The following is a 23,027-nucleotide window of genomic DNA, read 5'->3' on the forward strand; positions in this document are numbered from 1 at the left end:
TGAGAGGTCTCCCATTTTACACTACCTCCATCTGCTGCAGCCACTGGACACTGCTGTTCCACTGCGCCTGACGTAGTATGGAGACCGACCTAACACACCACCACCAGCGGTCCGGGCTGCGGGCGCCACGACACCACTGCCAACCCATACATCTGACGTGTTGCCAACTACAGGTGTTTCCATTTTTCTGATCACCATCTGTAAATGCAAACGTATGGATATGTTGTACCGCAAGCTGCTAAAAAACAACTGACATTGTAACTTTTTGTGTTTTTTCAAAAAACGCTTAGTAGAATTACGAGTTGTTAAAATTTTATCTGACACAGACATATTGAGCAAGCCATAAGGTGACAAACCATCTGATGTCAAAATTTAAAAAAAAATCAATTCAAAAATGAGAAAAATAATGAATTAAGAAAATGTTTAATTCGTATAAAATATTAATTTTTGGATGCTTCGTGGTCAGTGAGTCAGGGCAGTTCAGGTCAATTAGTCAAGTTACTCACGTCAGTGTGGTCACTCACGTCAGTCAGTTGGTTTTGGTCAGTCAGTGGAGTCCAACCAGAGGTTCCATCACTAAGTCAAGATGTCATTCTCAGACAGTCAAATTTAAATTCATCAATCATCTAGAAGAACAGGGGGAATCTGCAATCTCAACAATCGCAAAAAGTTCCAGGTTTAACGTTGCTGATACCAAAGTGTTCCAGTTACAACGCCCAGGTCAGTCTCGCTCAACATATGATGTTGCATGTATTGGCAACTCGTGTATTCTACTAGGACAATTTAATACACCTAAACAATCAGTATAATTAAATACATTAAACATTCCTTTTCATATAACATCCTAGTTTTCAATTTCATCACACACACAACAAAATGCTTAATAGGGTGCGTAATGTTATCACTCACAAGGAAGTGTGAGTAAACTTGCTTCTTCTCACTGGTATGTAAGAAGTTCTCGCCCCTAAAATAATACCAGAGAGGGAAAGACAAATGGCGGACTCGCTCAGGTTTCATAAACTGTTATTATTATTATTATTATTATTATTATTATTATTATTATTATTATTATTATTATTATTATTACTCAATCACTGAAACATTAAGGGAGCTTACAGCATACATATAAAAGAAAAACTTACCACCAGAAATAAGCCGATTTTCTGCCATTACAAGAGCCCTGACGTCATGGTCATGAACACGTCGTTGTATCGCTTTTACCCACTGCATCTTGCCTTCAGCACCGGATCGGACATTTACACGACAGAAATTACAAATAACTGGATCGATTCCTAAAATACAAAAAGTAACTTGCTAATATGATGCAATGAATTTCTACATAGTCACATACTTATAAAACAATCCAATTAAACGTCCTTAAAATATTCTAGTACAGTTAAAAAACTATCGAGTTCATTCAACTTATCAGTAAAAAGTACTATTTAATATTCTCCAAATTCTTTCGGTGCTTTATTATAATGCAGGTAGAAATCTTAGTTTTACCTCAGTGTATAACACACCATCAACAATCTATATATATATATAAATGAAATGAAATTATATCTTTCAGTTTAAGGTCCCACATTTATGCCCTTCAGACTAAGGGAGATGGATGATTAAAACAAGTGAATGATGAAAGAATTGGTAGAATGAAAATGTACGAGGAAGCGGGAGTACCTTGAGAAAAACCCAGGGACACGATGTTGTCCACCACAAACTTACTTGGCGGGGAATCGAACCCGGGACAGCACGCATCAGAGGATAAGCACTCTAACATTGACCCATCGTGCCCCCTATACATAAAATGAAATTAAAAGTTATATGTTACGTTTCCATGACAAAACGGCTGGACAATTTGAAATGATTTTTTTTATATAATGTAGTTAGCACTTGGCTCGAATTTGGACTTTTATCCTTTTATTTTTATTGAAATACGTACACTAAAGGGTCGGAAGGGCATAATTCTGAGACGTGTAATTATTATGGAATTATTTGCCAAAAGCAAAGCATCTCACGAAACCCTAAAAATTAGGGAGATGAAACTCGGCATATAAACTCTCATTAAAATGTAAGTGGAGAGACGAGTTCCATCATTTCCAAAAGTTTCGCTTCTAAAAGGAGAAAGAGACCAATTACTATATTTTAATTTCCTACTACATAAAATACATCCTCCCCCCAACCCGAAATAAGGAAACATCTGAACCCTTTCAAATAAATTTCTGAATATAGCGTCCGAGCGGAGTTGAGATTTTAACATTTCACTTCAATTGAAATACGTATCTTAAAGGATGAAGATCGACTTTTTTTTTTTTTTTTTTTTTTTGCCAAGAATGGAGTATCTTAGGAGTCCCTGAAGTTAGAGCTAAAGCTCGGCATCAAATATTTCCCATACATCTTATACTTCCCGTACTAGAAATGGGTATGTTCGTGTTTTTTCTCGGGGTTCTCCCGTTTCCTCCCGCTTTCTTTATTCCACCATTTCACTCATCTCTCATCACCGTCTCCTTTAGCCTAACCGGCATAACCGTGGGACGTAAAACAGTTTTTTTTTTGTTTTTTTTTTAATGGGTATTCAGCTAATATACATATACCCGAAATAGATGTTATATGTCACTTTTTTCTCTAACAAATGCTGAATCTTTTTAACTCATTTTTTGAACATAGTTATCATATCATAGTTTGAACATAGTTTTGGTTACGGACTATCACTTCAAAAGCTCGAAGACATTGCACGTAATTTCTTGCTGCTTTGTCCTGTCACAAAAGGAAACCAAATATTTGAAAGAAAAAAAAAATAAATAAAAAAATAAAACGAAAACACTACGTTTATTTAACCTGGGTGTCTACTGACTTTCCTTTCAAAATTCCAGTATATTTCCTGTATATTCAGTGTAACTATCAGCAAAATTTCTTTACCTAATACAATCATTTTTTAAAAGTTCTTTAGGAATAATCACATTCTCGATGATTTCAGATTTGTAATTGAATATTTCATTTTTAATAAATTTAGTTAGCCTTGATTTTTTGAAATACAAATGATTTTTTTAAAAACATTTTTAAAGAACCTCCCAACTTCCCTCACAGCCCTCCACTCCATTCATTGCTTTAAATGTCTAATTACAAAATGTATACAGATCTTGCTTTGAAAAAATTTACAATCTCAATGAAAACAAAATTGTTTCTAAGACTATTAAAATAATCACTATATATATATAATTGACAAATTATCAGTTTCACGATTTTTCCAGTATGTGAATCAAAATTACAGTATATTTCCAGTATCAAAATTAAATTCCAGTATAATTCAAGTATTTTCAGTATTTCCAGTATCAGTAGACACCCTGTTAACATTGTAAGGTTGAATTATGTCTACTCCTGGAAACTGAGGTAATGGCAATTGGAAGAGCTTGTTCTAATTATGTAACATAATTACTTCACATATCACTTCTCACCGCATTATATATATACAACTCCAAGTGACGAAATTTCTTGCAGTGAGACTTGGTATTTAGAGTGATTTTGTTACATAATTAGAACAAACCATTTTGTTGTAGTTAGTTACTTCAATTTCCAAGAGCAAATGGGCAAACTTCCAACCTTACACTGTTAAACATATATATATATATATAATATTTTTTTCAATTACTTGGTTTCATTTTGTTACAGGACAAAGCTACAATATATATATTGTTTAATTAGTGTCTTCTAGCTTATGAAGTTGTTATTCATGACAAAAGACTTAGAGCGGACTGAAATATAGAAGATACAGAGTCCTGGCTAAGTTGCAGTGGCAGCAAGTGCAAGGTGAGTAACTTTTTTTTTTTTTTTTTTAAATTGAATATGTATCCAAGAGCATCAACTTGTAATTATGGCTAAAGGAGGTAATTCATGTGCCTATTTTAAGTAATCTGTTAAGTAAGTGTCATTTATAGTGGAAATATTAACCCGTAAGTACTATGGACCGTCTCTCAGACCGCTGCTACTTTTCGTATCATTATATTTTGCACAGTCTCACTACTACAAGTGGATCTTTTCGTCTACCTTCCTGTCTAGCAAATGGTTACGTATTGTGAAGTTCGTGTTATAATTGATCCCCTGTGCGCGGCGCTGGAGGGGTCGAGCGGTCTCACAGACGTACTATAGTAGTTACGTGAGTATTTTTCTTTTCAGTTGTCTTTCGTTATCTACTGATTATTAGCAGTTTTGTGTTTTACCGTGTGGCACGTCTTGCACCACACATCAAATAATGACCCAGAGACTGGAAAACCTGAAATAATCACATTTTATAACATGAGTAAAGGCGGAGTAGATACTCTAGACAAAAAGCTTACAGATTACACATCAAGTCGTCGAACAAGACGATAGCCATTGACAATTTTCTTTATGCTGGTGGATGTTGCGTGTGATGTCAATGCGTATGTCTTGCATCAGGTCTACGCTAAGTCCGCAGTGATGACAAGACTTGATTTCATGAAACCGTTGGCAAAAGGACTTGTTAGGCCGCACATGGAACGTAGATTGTTCATCAGACATCTGCCACGAGAGCTGAGTTTTTCAATCAAGAGCATACTACAGCTTGAAAGTAAGTTTCCCACCATCGCGCACAAGGAGTTGAAGAGGAAACATAGTCTTCTGTTCACGAATATCTAAGCGGAAAGCAAAGATATTCGTGTCAGCGGTGTGGGGTACCGATTTCCTTGCAGTGCAGAAGAAAATATATAAGTGCCTATCTGAAGAAAGTACATGCTATCAGAAAATTTAGTGCGGTACTTTCTTTACCGGCATAACGTATTTTCTTTACTTTCGCCATCATAAAAGAACTAAAATAAGTTTTATTCATTACCTTTCCACCACAAAAAAGTAACAGTACAACTATGACAGTACCTTCTTGTAAGTTTAAAAAAGCTAAACTTCTATGTTTTCCCCCCGATTTTCCTACATATTTTATTCTCAGTGCATCTACAAGAACACGGTATTTTAAATTAGTGTTATTTTGACAACATAGAAACGGAGAAAGAAATTGAATATATCAACAATTACAATTTTAGAATAACAATGAAAGCATCCTTGCAAATTTTGACTATGTTCTCTTTCTCATTGTTTTATTTGGTCTAGGAATTAATTCGTGCGGGTGGACAAGAGATGGCGCAACGAACGGAGCGTCCCACAGTTCCGTGTATCCACACATGTGTTGCAAACCCCTGTCATCGCGTATCGTTCGTAGTATAGGGCAGTGGATTAAAGCGTCAACAACACCAGTTTGTAGTTAAGTGAACATGGCGCAATTTGTGCCTGATAAAGTGTTTTTGCGGGGTGTCCTGCTGCATTACTTTAACATGCAGAAAAGTGCGACTGAAAGTCATCGTATTTTGGTGGAAGTGTATGGTGACCATGCTCTAGCTGAGCGAACGTGTCAGAAGTGGTTTGCACGGTTTAGAAGTGGTGATTTCGGCTTGGCAGACCAAGAGCGAGCTGGACAGCCAAAAAAATTTCAAGACGAAGAATTGACAGCATTGCTCGAGCAGGATTCGTGTCAAACGCAGGAACAACTTGCAGCAGCATTAGGCGTTGATCAAACAACAGTCTCCAAACGCTTGAAAGCCATGGGAATGATTCAAAAGATGTCACATTGGGTTCCACATGAATTGAAAGACAGAGACGTTGAAAGACGAAAAACCATTTGCGAATTGCTGCTTCAACTACAGAGTAGAAAGGGGTTTCTGCATCGAATTATTACGGGTGATGAGAAGTGGATCCATTACGAGAACCCTAAACGAAAAAAGGCCTGGGTGAAACCAGGTGAACCAGGTCCATCACAACCAAAACGAGATATTCACTGTGCAAAGGATATGCTGTGCATATGGTGGGATATGAAAGGTGTGGTGTACTATGAGCTGCTGCAACCGGGTGAAACTATGAATGGAGAACGTTATCGACGACAATTAATGCGTTTGAAGCAAGCTCTGGCCAGAACACGACCAGAATGGGAGAACAGACATGATAAACTTATTGTTCAACATGATAACGCTCGCCCACATATCGCAAAACCGGTCAAAACCTATTTAGAAAATGTCGGATGGGAAGTTTTACCCCACCCGCCGTATTCACCAGACGTTGCTCCTTCAGACTACTACTTGTTCGATTGCATGAACAACGATTTGATTGGACAGCGGTTTACTTCTTCAGAAGATATCGAAACATGGGTCTCTGACTGGATCGCTTCCAAGGATGAGGACTTCTTTCGCCACGGAATCCGTAGATTGCCTGACAGATGGACGAAAGTGGTGGCTAGCGATGGACAATATTTTTCTTAAGGTATTTATGTATTTTGTGTTTGTACTACAGCTTCAATGTGTGCGTACCAACCGCACGAATTAATTCCTAGACCAAATAAAAATATAAAACTTTTTTTACATCGTGAAATTACTATGTTTTATTTTTCTATAAGCAACTAAGATATGTAGGATAGGATTTTAAAAAATATGCAATAAAACTACTATTCAGAAAATGCGAAACAACAATGCGGTCTGACAGACCGTTCCATAGTAGTTACGTGATTATTTTTGTCCATAGTACTTAAGGGTTAATGCTATTTACAATGTGTAGTTCAATATATTGTAGCGAACATGCAGCCAGAATGGGCAAAATTATACAGGCAATGGCGCATACTTCGATGTCGCCCTATCATATCTTAGTCGGAGGAATGTAGCGAACATGCAGCCAGAATGGGCAAAATTATAAGTTTGTTTTAAAAACACCTTTTATTATTAAGAAATTAACATTTCTTATTTGGAACTGTGAGCATCCTTTGCGATTCCAGAATAGACTATTATTCCGGAAATAGGGACACGGATGTCACAGTAACACACTTTCACCAACTTAAAATTAAAACGCACATGAGTAAACTAGGATGCTTATCCATATATAAGCTCAAATTTAGAAAGTTTACTTGTCCAATTCAACACGAGTGAATAGAGTGTCAACGCCGTCGCTCTGTGAGCCGAAAGAAAGGACCCGACGCCAATACTTCGGTGATTTAGCATCTAGCACCAGAGGTCCAAGTGTCCAGAAACGTGTCTACCTGAGACTACCTCCAGGGAAGATTTCACAGACCCAGTCCAGCTCCGCCGAGGTTGACGACGAGGACAGCCGCCAGCCAAGTTCGAACCCTGGACTAGAAGGTTCAAAGCCGAGTAGCGAGGCCCAGCGAGTCTACGAGGCGACGCCACAAGGGAAGAAGAAGAGAAATAGTTTCCCGGCGAGTTTGAACCAAGGACCTCAACAACCGAATACAAGTGCATGGTGCGTCGTATGAGTTCCAACAGCAACAACAGTTAGCCCAGTTCATTGGACAGCGTCCAGCCGAGAGATACGTGAGTAAGCAAAGCCATATTTTGATTTGTTTCTCAAAGAGGTTCATTTGAGGAAAAAGGAAGCTAATATTCTATTCCCACACATAGCCTTGCATTGGCATGTTTTAATTCATATGTCTCAATTAGGTTAGCCTTCAGCTAACGAGACACCCGGTCATAAACCGAGACCCTTCAGGTCAATGTGTAGACCGCTTTAGTTAAAAACTTAGATTATCCCCTTTTAGAACTCCATTTTGGACATGCAGTACCATAAAATAACTTTCTATAGACTCTGCATTTCGTAAGTAAAGTTTTAGTCTTACAATTACAATTATAGGGACGCATGAGATGATGATTCAAATTAACAAAAAATTGGCTACTTACCAATGAATCCTCCCTTGAAAAGCCTAAATAATTTTCAAACGTTTTGGAACTCAAAGGTGGTTCCGTCTTCAGTGGCATGGTGAAAAGGATTAAGACGGATAGGAGATAAAAGGTGTAAAAACAAGGAATACATACTACTAAATAAATAAATGTAACGTAAAGAATGGATCCTGAAATGACACGAGCAGAGCGAAGTGCAAATGGAGTGAACTAAATCGAAGGAAGCGCGGTGTCTATGTTACGTCACTATTGCCAGATTCAAAATATGCATCAAAGGTAGGTAACCAAATTCTATCAATGTTCTATTCTAAATGAAATCTTTAAGTTTAACGTCCCACGATTATGCCGGTTAGGCTAAAGGAGACGGTGATAATGAGAAATGAGTGAAATGGTGGAATAAAGAAAGCGGGAGAACCCCGAGAAACGAGCACGGTGTTTGTCCACCACAAAGTCCCCACGGCGCGAGCTGGGATCGAACCAGGGACCCCAAGCACCGGAGGTGAACGCTCTACCACTGAGCCACCGCGACCCCCTCTATCAATGTTGTCAGTATCCAGAATCAAAGCAGGTTTGTATTTGTGAATAAAAGATGATTATTTAATCTCTTATTATTTTAAACTTTTAGTCTTCTCTAATGTGTAATAAAGCTGCAATTACAATTAAAACAAATTAATCGTAAAAGAATCAAACTGTGAAAACCAAACAGTGAACAAAACTATGTTTTTGCTTATAATTATAGTCTAGTCTTACCTGCAGAATAAACTCCATTTTCTTTCTCATCGATGCAAACACTCAGCACATCTGCTTTATGGCTCTGAATACTTTCCACTTGGGTACCATTCTGGCCATTCCAGAAACACGTTTTACCCCTTTAAAATAGTAAATACATATGACAAGTGTAACAAAGATGCCTCAAAGCACAGCTGTATAGGAAGAGTTGATAAATAAAAGTATTTTAATAATGGATATATAATGGAAGTATGATACAACAATAACTGTGAATAAATAATTTACATTTAATTTCTCAGAATACATAAACATTCGCAGCATGTAATAAAGAATAAATATTATCATAAATAATCAAAGATGGGTCAGAAAAAGAAATACTGTAGAAGCAAATGAAACACACTCAATGCGGTATTATAAAGAAAAACTATATAAGTAACTTCTTACAATAGGCAAAAGTGCGCGTCACACCTTTCAGCTTACCAAAGTAAACTGGTTGCAGAACACCATACTATAATAACAACAATGTACACTCCTGATCAAAAAAACTTTAACATACACCACTCTTTGAGCGCGCTGTATTTTAGACTTCCAATTATGCTACGTATACAAGATGTGGAGTGTTATAGAATGACTCTGTTCGTTTAGCAATCTGTTGACATATATCAGACCAAAGTTGGTACGAGCAAATTACAGTTTTTTTTAAGTACGGAGTCATCGTCCCAAAAACAGAGTATATCTTAGTGCTTATTCCTGTATTGAACAGTAAATGGCATACTTACCTCTTTTACTTTCAATATGTCACCCCACAGTTCAGAAGTCTATCGTAATTTCGCATTATAAGGCGAAACTCTTTTATTTACCTTTACATGGAATCAAATCAAACTACAATGATCTTGAAATTTTTATTTATCTTACTTTTTTCTTCACGCTAAACTTTCAATGTACAGCAGCTGCGATAAATACAGAGTTCTAAAAGTGGTTAGGATTATTTACGAAATAGACCACATTCACACCTACTTATGGCTCGAAACTCTCGATCTCAAGCAAAAACTTAACAAAAAAAGTCCGTAAGTCGCTACATTATTAATTTGTACTTTTTTACAATGCTAAAATACTCTCGTTCTGTATTCAGCAGGTGGATGGAGAAGTTTGTAATAAAATGTATAAGAATAACTGAAATAATTTCGACAAATAAAATTCCAAAATGCTACAATAAACTTTGTGACATTCGATGCGAAATTTAAAAGTTACAGAAGATCATTTCAGGTTTACGGTAACAAAGTCGGTCGTTTGGGGAACAGTACGACATGCAGGAAGAAAGCTGTTGTGTGAATGATTGGTCGTATGGTACTGCTAATTAGAGTTTAATGCGATGTTCAATTGCCACAAAACGGGAACCCTTTCTGTTGCTAGTTCTAATTAATATTGGACTTCGTAGATACTGGAAACCTGAGTGTATCTTCTTCCCCGCCCCGATCAAAAAAAGCTTTCCTTGGTATAACGTGACAATACACTGTCTCAAAGAACAATAGCAAAGGCAGTACAACGTTTCGCTCTAACGAAGATTTTCATCTGGTAATAGAAAATTCTATGAACGCCATTTTGCAGAGGTAGTTAGTGGCATCTCTGGATAAGACATGAGTGTTTCTATTGGAATATAATCACAGGATCATCATCCATTGTCTCCGTGATTCTTTCCGATTGGGTGCGTGAATGTGCGATTTGGGATACCTTATGGTTGTTTTTAGTTATTGTTATAATAGCGAACTTAAAATACGTAGTATGGACAAAAACCTAATATCAACGCAATCTGTTGCCATAGGAACATTTTGGAACCACTATAAATTCCACCTATATATGGCAATGACACATCTTGCGTTATCACCAAGATCAGTAGTCCAATCATACGGCGTACATGAAGAGGACAGCACGTGAAATGGGAGCAATCCCTTTTACAGACATTCCTATAAAATACCTTGAAGCATCCCTTATGACTTTTTGTTAATTCTCATTTACAGATATTTTGTAAAACACCCTGAAGCACTCTCTATGGATTTTTGTGGATTTGTATTTATGAAACGCTGGTTAAGCCATCGACAGTCGTGCAGATTTAACGGTCTTCAGAAGGTTTTTCAAGAGGAAAGGAAAAGGCTTGATCAAACTGTGGTTCAATGCAGTGTCTTTCAGTGAAAATTGAGATGCAGGGCGATAGTTAATAGATATGGGGCACAATTGTTGGTGGCGTCTCAGTCGCAGTATATATTAAGATTGTAAACGTGTCAAATTTATTACTACAAACCTGAAACGACCTTCTGTACAATCAAGTTAATATTTTTGTTGTCCCAATTTTGTCAAGTTTTCTTTATTGAGGTAAAATCTTGCATAACAGCTTAAATTACTATCTACTGAATTAAAAAAGTGATATATTATGAAGTTCTATTTCTCGTTTCTTTGCTAATTATTTGCATATAATTAGGTGGGGTTTTGTACAGTCACTTGAAATTTAGTACTGCAGGCAGAAATAGTAAAGGAATATCCTGCCTACATTGACACTGCATCCTTAGGAGCGATGTTGTATTAAAAAAAAAAGTAAAAATTCAAAATAAATTTAACGTGACCACTCCTCGAAAACGACTAATATTCAATGGAACAAGCGGTGGTCGCTTAAAGAAATTTCACTGCGTTTACAAAGAGAATTACCTTACACAGAATGTTTTCACATTCATCAAAGCTGTATGTCGACATTTTGCTGCCTGAGTTATTTTTGTATTTTGTCACCATCATTATTTAAGTGACTCGTGGGATTACAAAGATCATTAGTTTAGTCAGTATTTTGTAGTTTGAAAGAAATAGAAATTTGAGAGGTATAATTTGTACGAATTTTACAAATTACCTGTAGAATATCCTATAATTATCCACACATGACTAAATATTCTATATGAAGACAGGGATGTTTTTCATATCTATTTGGAAGATTATTCATAAAATTTGATTGTAGTGTGTTATTTACAAGAAACTGGGACATAAAATTTCCACTATACGACACTTTAGAAAAGATACTGAGAATTCATTAACACATGAAGTTTTAAGTTCGATGTACATCATTCACTGCTAGCAAAAGGAAACAAAAACTTGTTTTATTACTAACAAGGAGAAAGCAGACTTTGGTAAATTAACTCCGGGACATTTTTCTCGAAGTAGTAGTGCACATTTAAAGTGTTAATATTACAAACTGGGAAAGCATAATAGCCAAAAATAGCAGAGAAAAAGCGTCTTGAAATTTTCAACTTGCCCCATATATGAGACGATGCGTAAAGTTAGCAAGTGACGGCGTGGCAAAGTAAGAAGCATCTTCGGCTCACGTGCAAAGGGTCCCGGGTTCGATTTCCCCTCATTTTTTTTTCTTTTTTGCTTTAACCAATACAGTAACCACTTGTGACTACAAGTAAAATATTAATTCACCGTATGTTTATAATGCATAAGACAATAGAAATGTTCAAATCGGTTGTAAAACCTTGCAATGTTCCATGTTAACTCGCAACAAAATGTAACCTATTTCGTAAATATCTGTATTTCTTAATTGATATCATGAGTTATATTATGGTTACCACAGTCGTTGTGTAAAAAACGTTCTTGACGCTTCGTGTCTATATCTGTGAAAAGTGTGCGAATTACAAGGAGGACGAGGGGGAAACCCCCTTCGGTTATAGCATACATCCAGTATTACCAAAGGGGATGTCTCCCTCATCCTCCTTGTAATTCGCACACTGTTCACATATATAGACATGAAGCGTCAAGAACATTTTTACATAACTGTGGTAACCATAATATAACTCCTGACATCAATATATTTACAGAGTAGGTTATATTTTGTTGCTAGTTAACATGGAACATTGCAAGGTTTTACAACTGATTTCAAAATTTCTTTTGTTTTGTACATTATAAGCATACGATGAATTAATATTTTACTTGTAGTTACAAATGGTTACTTTATTCGTTAAAGCAAAAACCAAAAAGACCCGAGTGGGAATCAAACCCGGGACCCTTTGCACGTGAACCGTAATGATCCTCACTCTGCCACGCCGTCACTTGGTAACTTTACGCGTCGTATCATATATGTGGCGAGTCGAAAACTTTAAAACGCTTTTTCTCTTCTATTTTTGGTTATTGTGCTTTCCCAGTTTGTAATATTAACACTTTAAATGTGCACTACTACCTCGCGCAAAATGGTTCCTAAGTTCATTTACCAAAGTCTACTTTCTCCTTGTAAGTTTGTGACATAAATCCTGATTCACACATTAAGCTTCCAATCAATGCTCAATTCGGTTTTAAAAGATTAAAATAACGAAATTGCAAATAAAAAGACACACCGAAGACCTTTCAAGTAATTAATATTTAACAACAGCAGAGCAGCTCTTTACCACAGTAAAGACTTACTTACCTAGAATCTCCAGTTACAATCGTAAAATCGTCCATAACTGCTATGCACCACACAATCGTTTCCTTTTTGTTCTCCAATCTACCCGTTGTCATCCTATGGACCGCATGTCCAGTTCTAACATTCCAGATCCTGACCGCATCAATAGAACCAGAAACAATGAACTCTCCAGTAGCGTCCCACGCTAAGCACAGGATACGACCTAAACAAACAAACAAATGACAGTGTCACATAAATCAATCTTACAATTTCTAATCTGTTCATCACATTTTACCTGCATCAATAACATTTAACCTCCACAAATAACATTTTACCTCCATTTTAAAAATTTACCTTGTCTTCATATTGATCGTAATTTAGGATGATCAATTTTTTGTTAAAAATAAAGCATTTCGACCTTTTTTAGGCGGGGAGGGGGGGAGATAATGCAACAAAAATGGGAAATGGGCTTCCTCGTTAATATACGGTTAGTGTTTGCATATTTTGCTCGGGAGACCCGGGTTCAATACCCGGTGGAAGCTCATGTGGTTCAGATCCCAGGTTAAGCTGTTACTCCACATCTTATACAGACTTAATGTTGAAAGGAACGCTAAACCAGGCACGTAGCCAATTGGGGGTCGGGACACCCCCCCTCCCCTTCGAGACCAGAAATGAAAAAATTAAGAAAGGATAAAACGAAATGAAATGAGAAAAAGAAGAATCGGCGTTAAAAAATTAAAAAAAAACTAAGAAAACTACAGAAAGCTTTTGGTTACTCTTTCTTATGAGGAGATTTGTATTACTTGCAATACATGGTGGCGAGGTGAGTAGGATATCCTGGAAGAGTCAGGGAATTTGAAATTTCCGGAAGTTACGCAATTGTTAGAATTTCTCCTACTAGTTAAGGAGATTTCAAGCTTCTGAAAGCATAACACCGGTTGTGTAAGAGCGTGGACATTTTTGATCATAATTTTTGGTCATCGCATCCTTGCAGTATCAAACATGTTATTTCAAAAACAATTTTCTACTACTCCCTTTAACCTGTCATTTGGAACAGACAGTAGTTGAAGGAATAATAAAAACAAAAATTTATGTGAAAATAAAGTTCTGTTAACATTTGATTCAACAGAGAAAGGAGCACAGATATTGTAAAATATTTTACAAGACATTATTGAGTTTGTACACTCATGTTGAAAATTATTATCGCATGTCTATAAATATGTTGTTGTAGGAGTATAATTTGATAATGAATTCGCCCGGTATTTCTAACAATGTTAGTATGTGTATAATCGCCAAAGACATGTAAGTGGTAAATTTTGTCAAAAGAGCAGTAAATAAGAACAATCGAACAAAAGTAAAACTTTCTTGTCCATTCAGCAACATCTCGTTTTACTCACTCTAATTTTCGTATTTATAATTCTTTTTCTATGAAATTTACCACAAATAGGGTCTATATATTTCCCGATTATACACATGGTATCAGTATTAAAAATACCCTGCAAAATCATTATCAAATTATATTTTTACAAGAAGACAGTCATAGATATGCGACAATCATTTTGGACATAAGTGTACTTTTTATAATAGTGAATATGCACTTTTTATAATAGTTGAGTTCGTGATGAAAGCAAAAATTGTTATATTTGAATGAACACAGGGAGAACGTAAATATTGTAAAATCATTTTCAATACTTTTTTTTCTTATTATTATTTTACTCGAGATTTCTTCGTAGTTTGTTATTAAAATACTTACCAACATATCCTCATTTGATTGTCCTAACAAATCAATATATGTTGATAGTAAAGTAGTTTAGACTGATTGGGCCTTCAGTGTTTCATGTCACGTCCCTCCCCCCCCCCCCGCCCGTTACGAAATCCTGGCTAAACGAACCAGTATATATTCCAGTAAAATAGTTTAGAATGATCGAGCCCCTGGTGTGATGACCACAGTATTTCATGTCACGGACCCCCTTCACGAAATCCTGGCTACGTGCCTGGCTAAACTCTAATTTAACCAACAAAAATGGCAAATTTGTGGTACAGATGATGTAGCATATATACACGAAGGATGTAGGAAATATAATTAGACACGCAGAACTTTTAGAACCTTTATTGAATCTTCACTGGATAAAATAACCATTTGGTATTAATATCTACTTTTCCTGTGTTTTCGCAGGTAAGAGAAAACATTGAAGAGAGTGACTTTTGACAAAATGGAAAAACTAAAAGCAAGAATGAAAAGTGATGATACTGAGGTGGTGTAACATCCTGATGAAAGATGATGTTAGTACTGTCTTCCTCAAACTATGGGAATATCCACATACAACTGCCAGTCACATTAGCTTTACAAAAAGGAAAGGTCCACTTATCTCTCAATGGATAAATAATAATACAATATTGTGTGTGTGTGTGTGTGTTATCAGCTTTTCGCATAGAAAGGTGGTCCACATTGTCACCAAAATTTGTACACAAATCTTCAGCAGTTTTAATTGAGTACAAAGCCTTTTGTTCGACTTTCGCCTCGATGGGGCGAGGGTCGGATTTGCGAGATTGAAAATGTATGCACGATTCTCGCTGTTTCTAACAACGCCCTTGTGGTGGACAAACACAATGTGCGTGGGTTTTCTCGGGGTTTTCCCGTTTCCTCCCACTTTCTTCATTCCACCATTTCATTCATCTCTCATCATCACCGTCTCCTTTAGCCTAATCGGCATAACCGTGGGACGTAAAACTCAAAATTTCATTTCATTTCTAACAACGCCCTGCCCTTATGCAACCAGCAACGACAGGTATTTACAGCTAATAATAATAATAATAATAATAATAATAATAAAGTTCATGGAACAAACATTGCATGGGATTTGAAGTACTTCAAATCACCACATTATGCCTATTCATTTTCTCAGAATTATTGTTCCGTTATTGAACACTAACTTTATCGCAAACCAACTTCTTCCATGAATTCTATCAGATTCAGAGAAAGACGCTGACAAATCTCTATCTTCAGAGCTTCCAGCAGCCGCAGTCGGTATGCTAATATTATTATACGTTTCTGCAAAGCTGAACATTGATTTCTGAGGAATATTATATTCTTGGCTTGCTTGGTAGATGGATATGGATATCTGCAGACTCATAGCGGAGCTTGCATGAATACCCTCCATCTCCACTGATGGACAGCTCGTTAATTTTCTCTTATAAATGATCTCCACCTGTTACCAGACGGAGATATAAACTTCAAATTTTGTACTGAAATTCGTTGAGCAATTACAACAAACTACTTCGAATGAAAATAAGGTACAAAGAACGCTTTATACTTTTTAGTAGTCCCATTTTGCTTATTCGACTAAACTACCTCCAAACGTAAAGCAGTCACTGTCCATGCAAAACTGACAGTGAGGAAACACTGTCTTTCGTAGCATGCATGCAAGTTCTTCCAATGGAAAAGAATAATTTCACATAACTGATCAAAATTGGAATTTACATTTATCTTGTATGCCTTTTCAATATGGCCAATATTTACGGTTCTAAAATTTTACTTTGTAACAAACATGACACTTACCTTCTTGTTTGTCAAGTACTTTTTCATACATTAATCCTTCATCTGTGACACTGAAAATATTGATATATCCAAGTTCTGTACCTGCCTGAAAACACAAAATACAATCATGACTGAAAGTGGCAGATGATAGTACAAGGGTATGTTATAATATATGACACTCAGATCTTAAGAGATTTAACAGTAAGTACTAAGACAATTTCATGGGAGTTAAACAACTAAAACCTTTACGTTCAATGATAACTATAATATGGTGTGGTGAAAGGAATGTATACTAGTAATGGCGTATGATGATATATGCCCTTATTCATATACGGTAGAAACAGTGGTTCCATGTTTTCCACAGTTACAGGAATCCCGTTGAAAGATGGCGTTCCACATACACAACCCATCCAAACATGATCAACATGCTTCCCAGGTTTACTGACAATTTCACTGCTCAAGAATGTCAACCAGCTAAAATGTTTCGTCGGGTGAAGAACGGGTATGGAGATGTATGCGTACCGAAAACAAAAGTTGTCGATTAGTCGAGAGTGTTTGCAGAAAGATGCATCAGAAATAAGTGATAATTCCCGTCTGATCATGTCCATATTGTTACCACTTAAGACAATTCGTCGGTAATCTGACACAACGACATATCTGACTGTTTTACGCCCATTTTTATGCAGCCATATCTGACAAAACGATGAATCTCAATTTCAAATAACAACTAAGTTACTCTTTATGAATGTTACTTGTATTTGAAGAAAAATACTGTAACAAATGCAGAGAAAGGTCTATTTTCTTCTCTCGTGAAAAGTTAACGAAATTGAGATAAGTTGTTGTCAACCTGCCGACGAATTATGCAAAGAGCTATTCGTGCGATTCTGACTATTCGATCCATACAATATCTGGGGTATCACAACGTGTGCGCAAAGTGGATTCCCAGGATATTGACGGAGGAACGAAAGTTCGAGCGTATGGTACGTTCCCTTGAGCATTTTTCATGCTGCCCTTTGGACTTCTGCTTATTCTTGCAGGAAATGAATTCTGATGTCACAATTTTGAACCAAGTTCAAGATCTTTTAGTATATAATGGAAACACCATCTCATTACACGCCTCAAGAAACTCAAGACACAAACGTACGCAGGAAATGTCATCGTTATCGTATATTTTGCCATGGATCAATGATGTTTGACTTCAAGGAACCAGGAGAAACCATTAATGACGAACGCTACTGTATGCCTTTGACCCATCTTAGCACATCCATTAAGAACAAACGACCAGGTTTACTGGTTTTTGGGATAATTGTGTTGCACGATAATGCCTATCCGCATGTTGCACTCATATTCCGGGAAATGTTGCGTCATCTTCCCTGCAGCCATAACCTTTCACCCACTTTGTCACTTCTCTAAAAAGGCATTAACAGGTCAGAAGTCTCACTCAGATGAACTGAAGGCCGCCGTCCGTCAATGGTTCGAACTCCAACCTTCCAAATTTTATATGGACAGCACTCGTACATTGGTCACACAACAGGACAAATCTTTGAACTCTTATGGTGATTTCTGACGCACAAATGCTGTCACACTCTTCATGGATTCCTTCACATTGTGCATAAAATGTAGTTAAATACCGTTAGTGATTTCGAAGATACTGTTTGCACATGGGTTTCAGTCGATCACACCAACTATTATTTTTAATACACTAAAAGTGAAATACTTTATCGGTAAATTGGTACCTTAACATTTCTGTTTTTCGTATCCGAAATAATAATGATGATTCTGAAACTTCCTTCCAACAGGGCTACCGGTACTACTGTAACATATAAACCAAATCAAGCACATCAAATCGGGATTCCAACTTCTTGTTATCCATATGTACACTTCTTCAAAAACATATTTGCATGCGTGAAAAGTTTCTTAAAATTGTCAGTTTGGCAACAATGCACACGAAGCGGAAAGATTTGGAGTAGTGAAGTATTCTCAACACACCTTGTTGTTTGAAATACTCTGCTTCTATGTTATTACTTAATGCAAAGTTACTTTCAGAACAAAATAGTACCTCGGCAAAACGCAGAAAACTTTGTTGTAGTTTAAAAAAAAAAAGATCATAAAAAGCAAGCAGGATTTCTAAAGATTTCCTTAGCTATCAATGCAACGAGATGGTAGTTCTACAGTTGTTTCAATAATTGTGCGTGTTAAGTTCTTCTCTGTGTTAGGATTCAAATTTTTAAAATCTGGTTCGAATCCCACTGGGCACTTTTATATATTTATTTTTTCAACTTTTCTGCTGTTCTTGGTTTAGTTTCTGATTTTGTAGTTCATTTACTTCTCCCTTTCTTCAGGAGAAGTCACGGTTTAGAAAGTCGCCAACTGATCACTGTTTGAATCTGACGATTTCCCAGACACAAAGGAAACGAATTAATCTAAGCACTTTTTCTTTTTCTTTTTTAAGGACACATGGATGGTACTAAATTGTTACTAAAGTCATTAAAGCGTTTATTCTTCCCAGTGTGTGAACTGACGGATTTCCCTCTCTGACAAAAAACATTGAAGAAGAAAATTTTAATACTGACAGTAATCTTTTCCCCCTCTAGAATTTTCTCGAATGTTTATGAGGAGAAACCAAAAACTACTTTTATTTTATTTTGTAGACACATTACTACAATTAAGAACAAAGTCTGTACAGGAAACTGGTCTATCAAAATTCCGTTACATATTCACCCTGTTTCTGTCCGTCCCTACAAGAGACGAAAAGAATCTCAAGCACTACTTGGATGACCACCAAATTTCGTCAGAATATAGAGGCTCGAAAGTTAGAAATCGAGTTCGCTTAGGGAAGTAATGGGGCGTTTACACTTAGTCGATTTGCGTTCGATTCAGTTGAATTGACGTCACTTTCAACTTAATCGACCGTGCAAACGGGACTTCAACTTAATTGCTTGTTGATCGAAGGCGACTAATCGACTGGCAACTGAATTGAAAGACGTTCTATTTTCTGTGGTTGAAATAATTGAACACATCCATCGATCTGATTCGGCCTAGTTGCTTCGCTTTAGTGGCAAATGCAGCGAGTCGATTTAGTCGTGCGACTAAATCGACCAAGTGTAAACGCCCCATAATATTCAACCCGGAAGTGATAGAAATAAAACGTTACCTACTTTTACTTGGATCAAAATTCAATTCTGTTGTATATCTAGATTCAGCACACCACACACACAGGCTTTTGATTTTCCCACAATGAAAACAAGATAAGTTTAAAGTGAGGAGGAACTATCTTCTCTGGCTGCCCTTGCGTTGTGACAAATTATACTATCACTGAATGAATATTTTTGATTGTTTCCTGACAAAATTCAAAATCCAAGGTATTTTACACCTCAATTAACACTGGAAACTAAGAAAAAGCATTCTCCTATATTCATGAAAGGAATTTAATGGTAATTCTCAAATGGACTGAATTTATATCAATTCGGGAAAAAAGGGATACATGATTTCTGTCTAGTAGAAGCAACATACGAATTTACATCTTTCGTAATGCAGTAATCGACAAAACCTAAATAAAAATGAGGCGTTCTATTTCTAAGCAGATTATACTTAATGCTATTTTGTTATACTGCATAGTGAACACTCATATTCAAAAGTGAATTCTCTCCGATAAATTTTCTTTCCCCAGTAATTTCTGAATGAAGAATGTAATCTGTATATAGTTTACTGTAAATTAAAGAGAAATTGATTCGAATTAGGGTATAAGACCGTTTGCTTACACGGATAGCTTCGTGAACTTCTACGATAACTGGAAGCAACACCGTAAGAAGGAAAACACTTTTCAATGGAACTCGACAAATTATTTGGTAATATTAGGCACAAAGCTTATTTTGATACAAATACAGTCTTACTTCTATATTCTTATTATGAACTGACACTACTGTTTAAATTATTAAATTAATGCAATCTTCATCTGATCCAAAATCGTAGGAAGAAGGGAAGTTATTGTGTTACAACGTTCTTAAGGAAAGAAAAAAAATCAGGAAGACCGTCAACACACACACATATTAGGGAATTTACACAAGTTCGTTATCACAAAATTTCCAGATTTTTCCTGGCCAAATTATGATTTTCCTTTACTTTCCACTTTAACACTTTACTAAATTTTGCTTGTTAGAATTATTACATTTTAATCTCCTAACATGCATGGTACAGTTTAATATACTTCCTATAATATACGAGAGTGTCAGAAAAAAATTTATCTGACTGCTATGGACAGAGTTGTTTATGCAAGATAAATAATATAATACGAAAATAAGGAAGATGGATTCTTCATTTTTCCAGGTAAGAACCAAGGACGCTGGTTCATTTGTCATACCGCTTTTCAAGGTTTAACCCTACCCCTACCCTCCCTCCGCTTTGGAATAAATGCGTGTTCTGCATTCGGAAAAACATCCTTCACGGCTGTCTTCATTTCGTTACTGGGCCGCGGTGGCTCAGTGGTAGATCTTTCACCTCTGGTGCATAAGGTCCTTGGTTCGATCCCAGTTCGCGCCGTGAGCTTTGTGATGGGCAAACACCGCGTGCTCGGGTTTTCTTGTAGTTCTCCCGTTTCCTCCCACCTTCTTCATTCATTTCTCATAATTACCGCCTCCTTTAGCCTAGCAGACATAATCTTGGGACGCAGAACTTCTTCATTTCGTTATTGGTTTCAAAGTGCTTTCCGCTGAGAACTATCTTCAATACAGGAATGAGATAGAGGATAAATATTTATTAACTTCCTGTGTATGGCTTCATTAGCTACTGCGCACACTAACTGGGCCCTGAGATTGTCGTTCAAACAGTACGTGTACTCATAAAATGTCTTTTTTCATTGTGTGGAATTGGTAGCTTTCCAACATTATGCACACTAGTATGTAGTCTACAATCAGCTAACATATTGTGATCTTTCTTAGCAAAGCGAGGCTCTCGTGATATTTTCCAATCGCCACATTTTCTAGTGAAATTTTAGTGATTTCATTTACGAATCTGTAGGAATTTTGAATGATCTCATTGGTAGCACTGATGTTTTTTATAATCAAACTGACTTTTATGCTTTAAATCGAATTCACGGCAGACAACCTGGATAACAGAAGGAATAGTACAATTTTTTTTAAAAATCTTTTTATTAAACAGATAAACATTAAAGCTTCCCATAATTAGCGATACATTAGCACACCGTATTTGTTTCTCTCCAAACTTTGGCTGAGATGAAGATTGTTGGAACTGCTAAATTATGGAGAGGGTATGGATGTGAGAATCTTATTTGTTAAAAATAAGTACTTACCGCTAAACACGTTTTGTTCTTATTAATCCCAAGGCACCATGCTGGACCAGCAGTTACAGAGACTTTGTACTGTGAGTATTGAGGAGAAAAAAGGGAAAAATTAATCAACCCACTATAAAAATAAAAAATACATCAAAACAACCAAACAAAAATAGCTGTCCACCAGAACTCTAGTTAAGTTAAATAGAAAAAATATGTAAAGTTAACAGAGAAGATTATTTAAACAGAAAAAATCAGGAATAAAAGAACTATGTAAATACGAAAAATTATGTTCTGAAGAAAGAATATTGTGAAAACAAACTATATTATTTCAAAATTACATGCTCCTGAGAGAGTGACACTTCTTTCAACGTCTGTACATCTGTTCAAAGAAATCAAATAACTGGCAAAGATGCACGACCATACAATCATGATTGTTACCTAAAAATGTTAATCATATGTATTCAATCACGTGCACCTTTGTCATATCTGGAAGTTCAACACTAGCAAAATATACAAAATATTTCCAGTTTTTTATTTATTATTATTATTATTATTTCATAGCTTTATGAGCTTTATGTATTTACATTATAAGCTAAAACATCTGATTGCAATCCATGCAATCCATAAACTATTATTGATCTTTCTACTTAATATTACTGAACAATTCTTGCTCTTATACGTTTTCGGCTCTCTGCTGGAGTTTTGGAGAACAAAAGATACGAAAATGAAACTGATTTACTGAGTATGTGCGGAGCAAAAATTACCTACGTAGAATGAAGAAGTAAGGGTATATCACCTTCTGTTTGCAAATAAGCCTCCACACCTGTGAAATGTTTCTATTCTTTCAGTACGCGAGGTTTCCTAAGTATGAGTACAACAATATTCCCATTTGCTATTTAAGAACTACAGTAACAGCAGAAGAAAACAAAGTTGCTAACTTGCATATAAAAAGAAGTGCCAAAAAAGGAGAGAGAAGGAACATCAAAACGACATTTCTATCCGGAACAATTTGGTTACAATTAAATTTATCACTCTTAAATAAAATTTTTAAAAAAATCATTATCATCATTTGCATTTCGCTGTAAGTAATTTTTGTCTAAAGGGTTTCACAGTAGAAAGCTGAACTTAAGACTTTACTTACTGAATAAGGTTAAAACGAATACTTTGATGTGACATGCATATATGCTTAGATTCTATTTCTAATAAATGTGAGGCGGTTCCATAATTTGAATAATGTTAATTAATGGTTATGTTTGTGAAAATGTTATTAACTGTGGCTACTTTTCTTTCTGGATGGAGCTGTGGTGATTCAGTGGT

The 23,027-nt window shown here is 36.2% G+C and overlaps 1 protein-coding gene across 1 annotated transcript in view; it reads right to left on the minus strand.

Moving 5' to 3' along the window:
• Positions 1-1,139: 1,139 nt before the first annotated feature.
• LOC145677864 (U3 small nucleolar RNA-associated protein 4 homolog) overlaps positions 1,140-23,027 on the minus strand; it is a gene marked incomplete at its 3' end in the record, with an annotated part of 30,903 nt that continues 9,015 nt past the window's right edge. Inside the window, 5 exon segments of the mRNA XM_081748161.1 lie at positions 1,140-1,292; positions 8,487-8,605; positions 12,907-13,105; positions 16,442-16,526; positions 21,729-21,797. Of these exon segments, the coding sequence (XP_081604287.1) occupies positions 1,140-1,292; positions 8,487-8,605; positions 12,907-13,105; positions 16,442-16,526; positions 21,729-21,797 (625 nt within the window).

The sequence above is a fragment of the Thermobia domestica genome, unplaced genomic scaffold (genome assembly GCF_964235325.1).
Source record: "Thermobia domestica unplaced genomic scaffold, izTheDome1.hap1.1 HAP1_SCAFFOLD_1505, whole genome shotgun sequence".
Classification (NCBI taxonomy): domain Eukaryota; kingdom Metazoa; phylum Arthropoda; class Insecta; order Zygentoma; family Lepismatidae; genus Thermobia; species Thermobia domestica.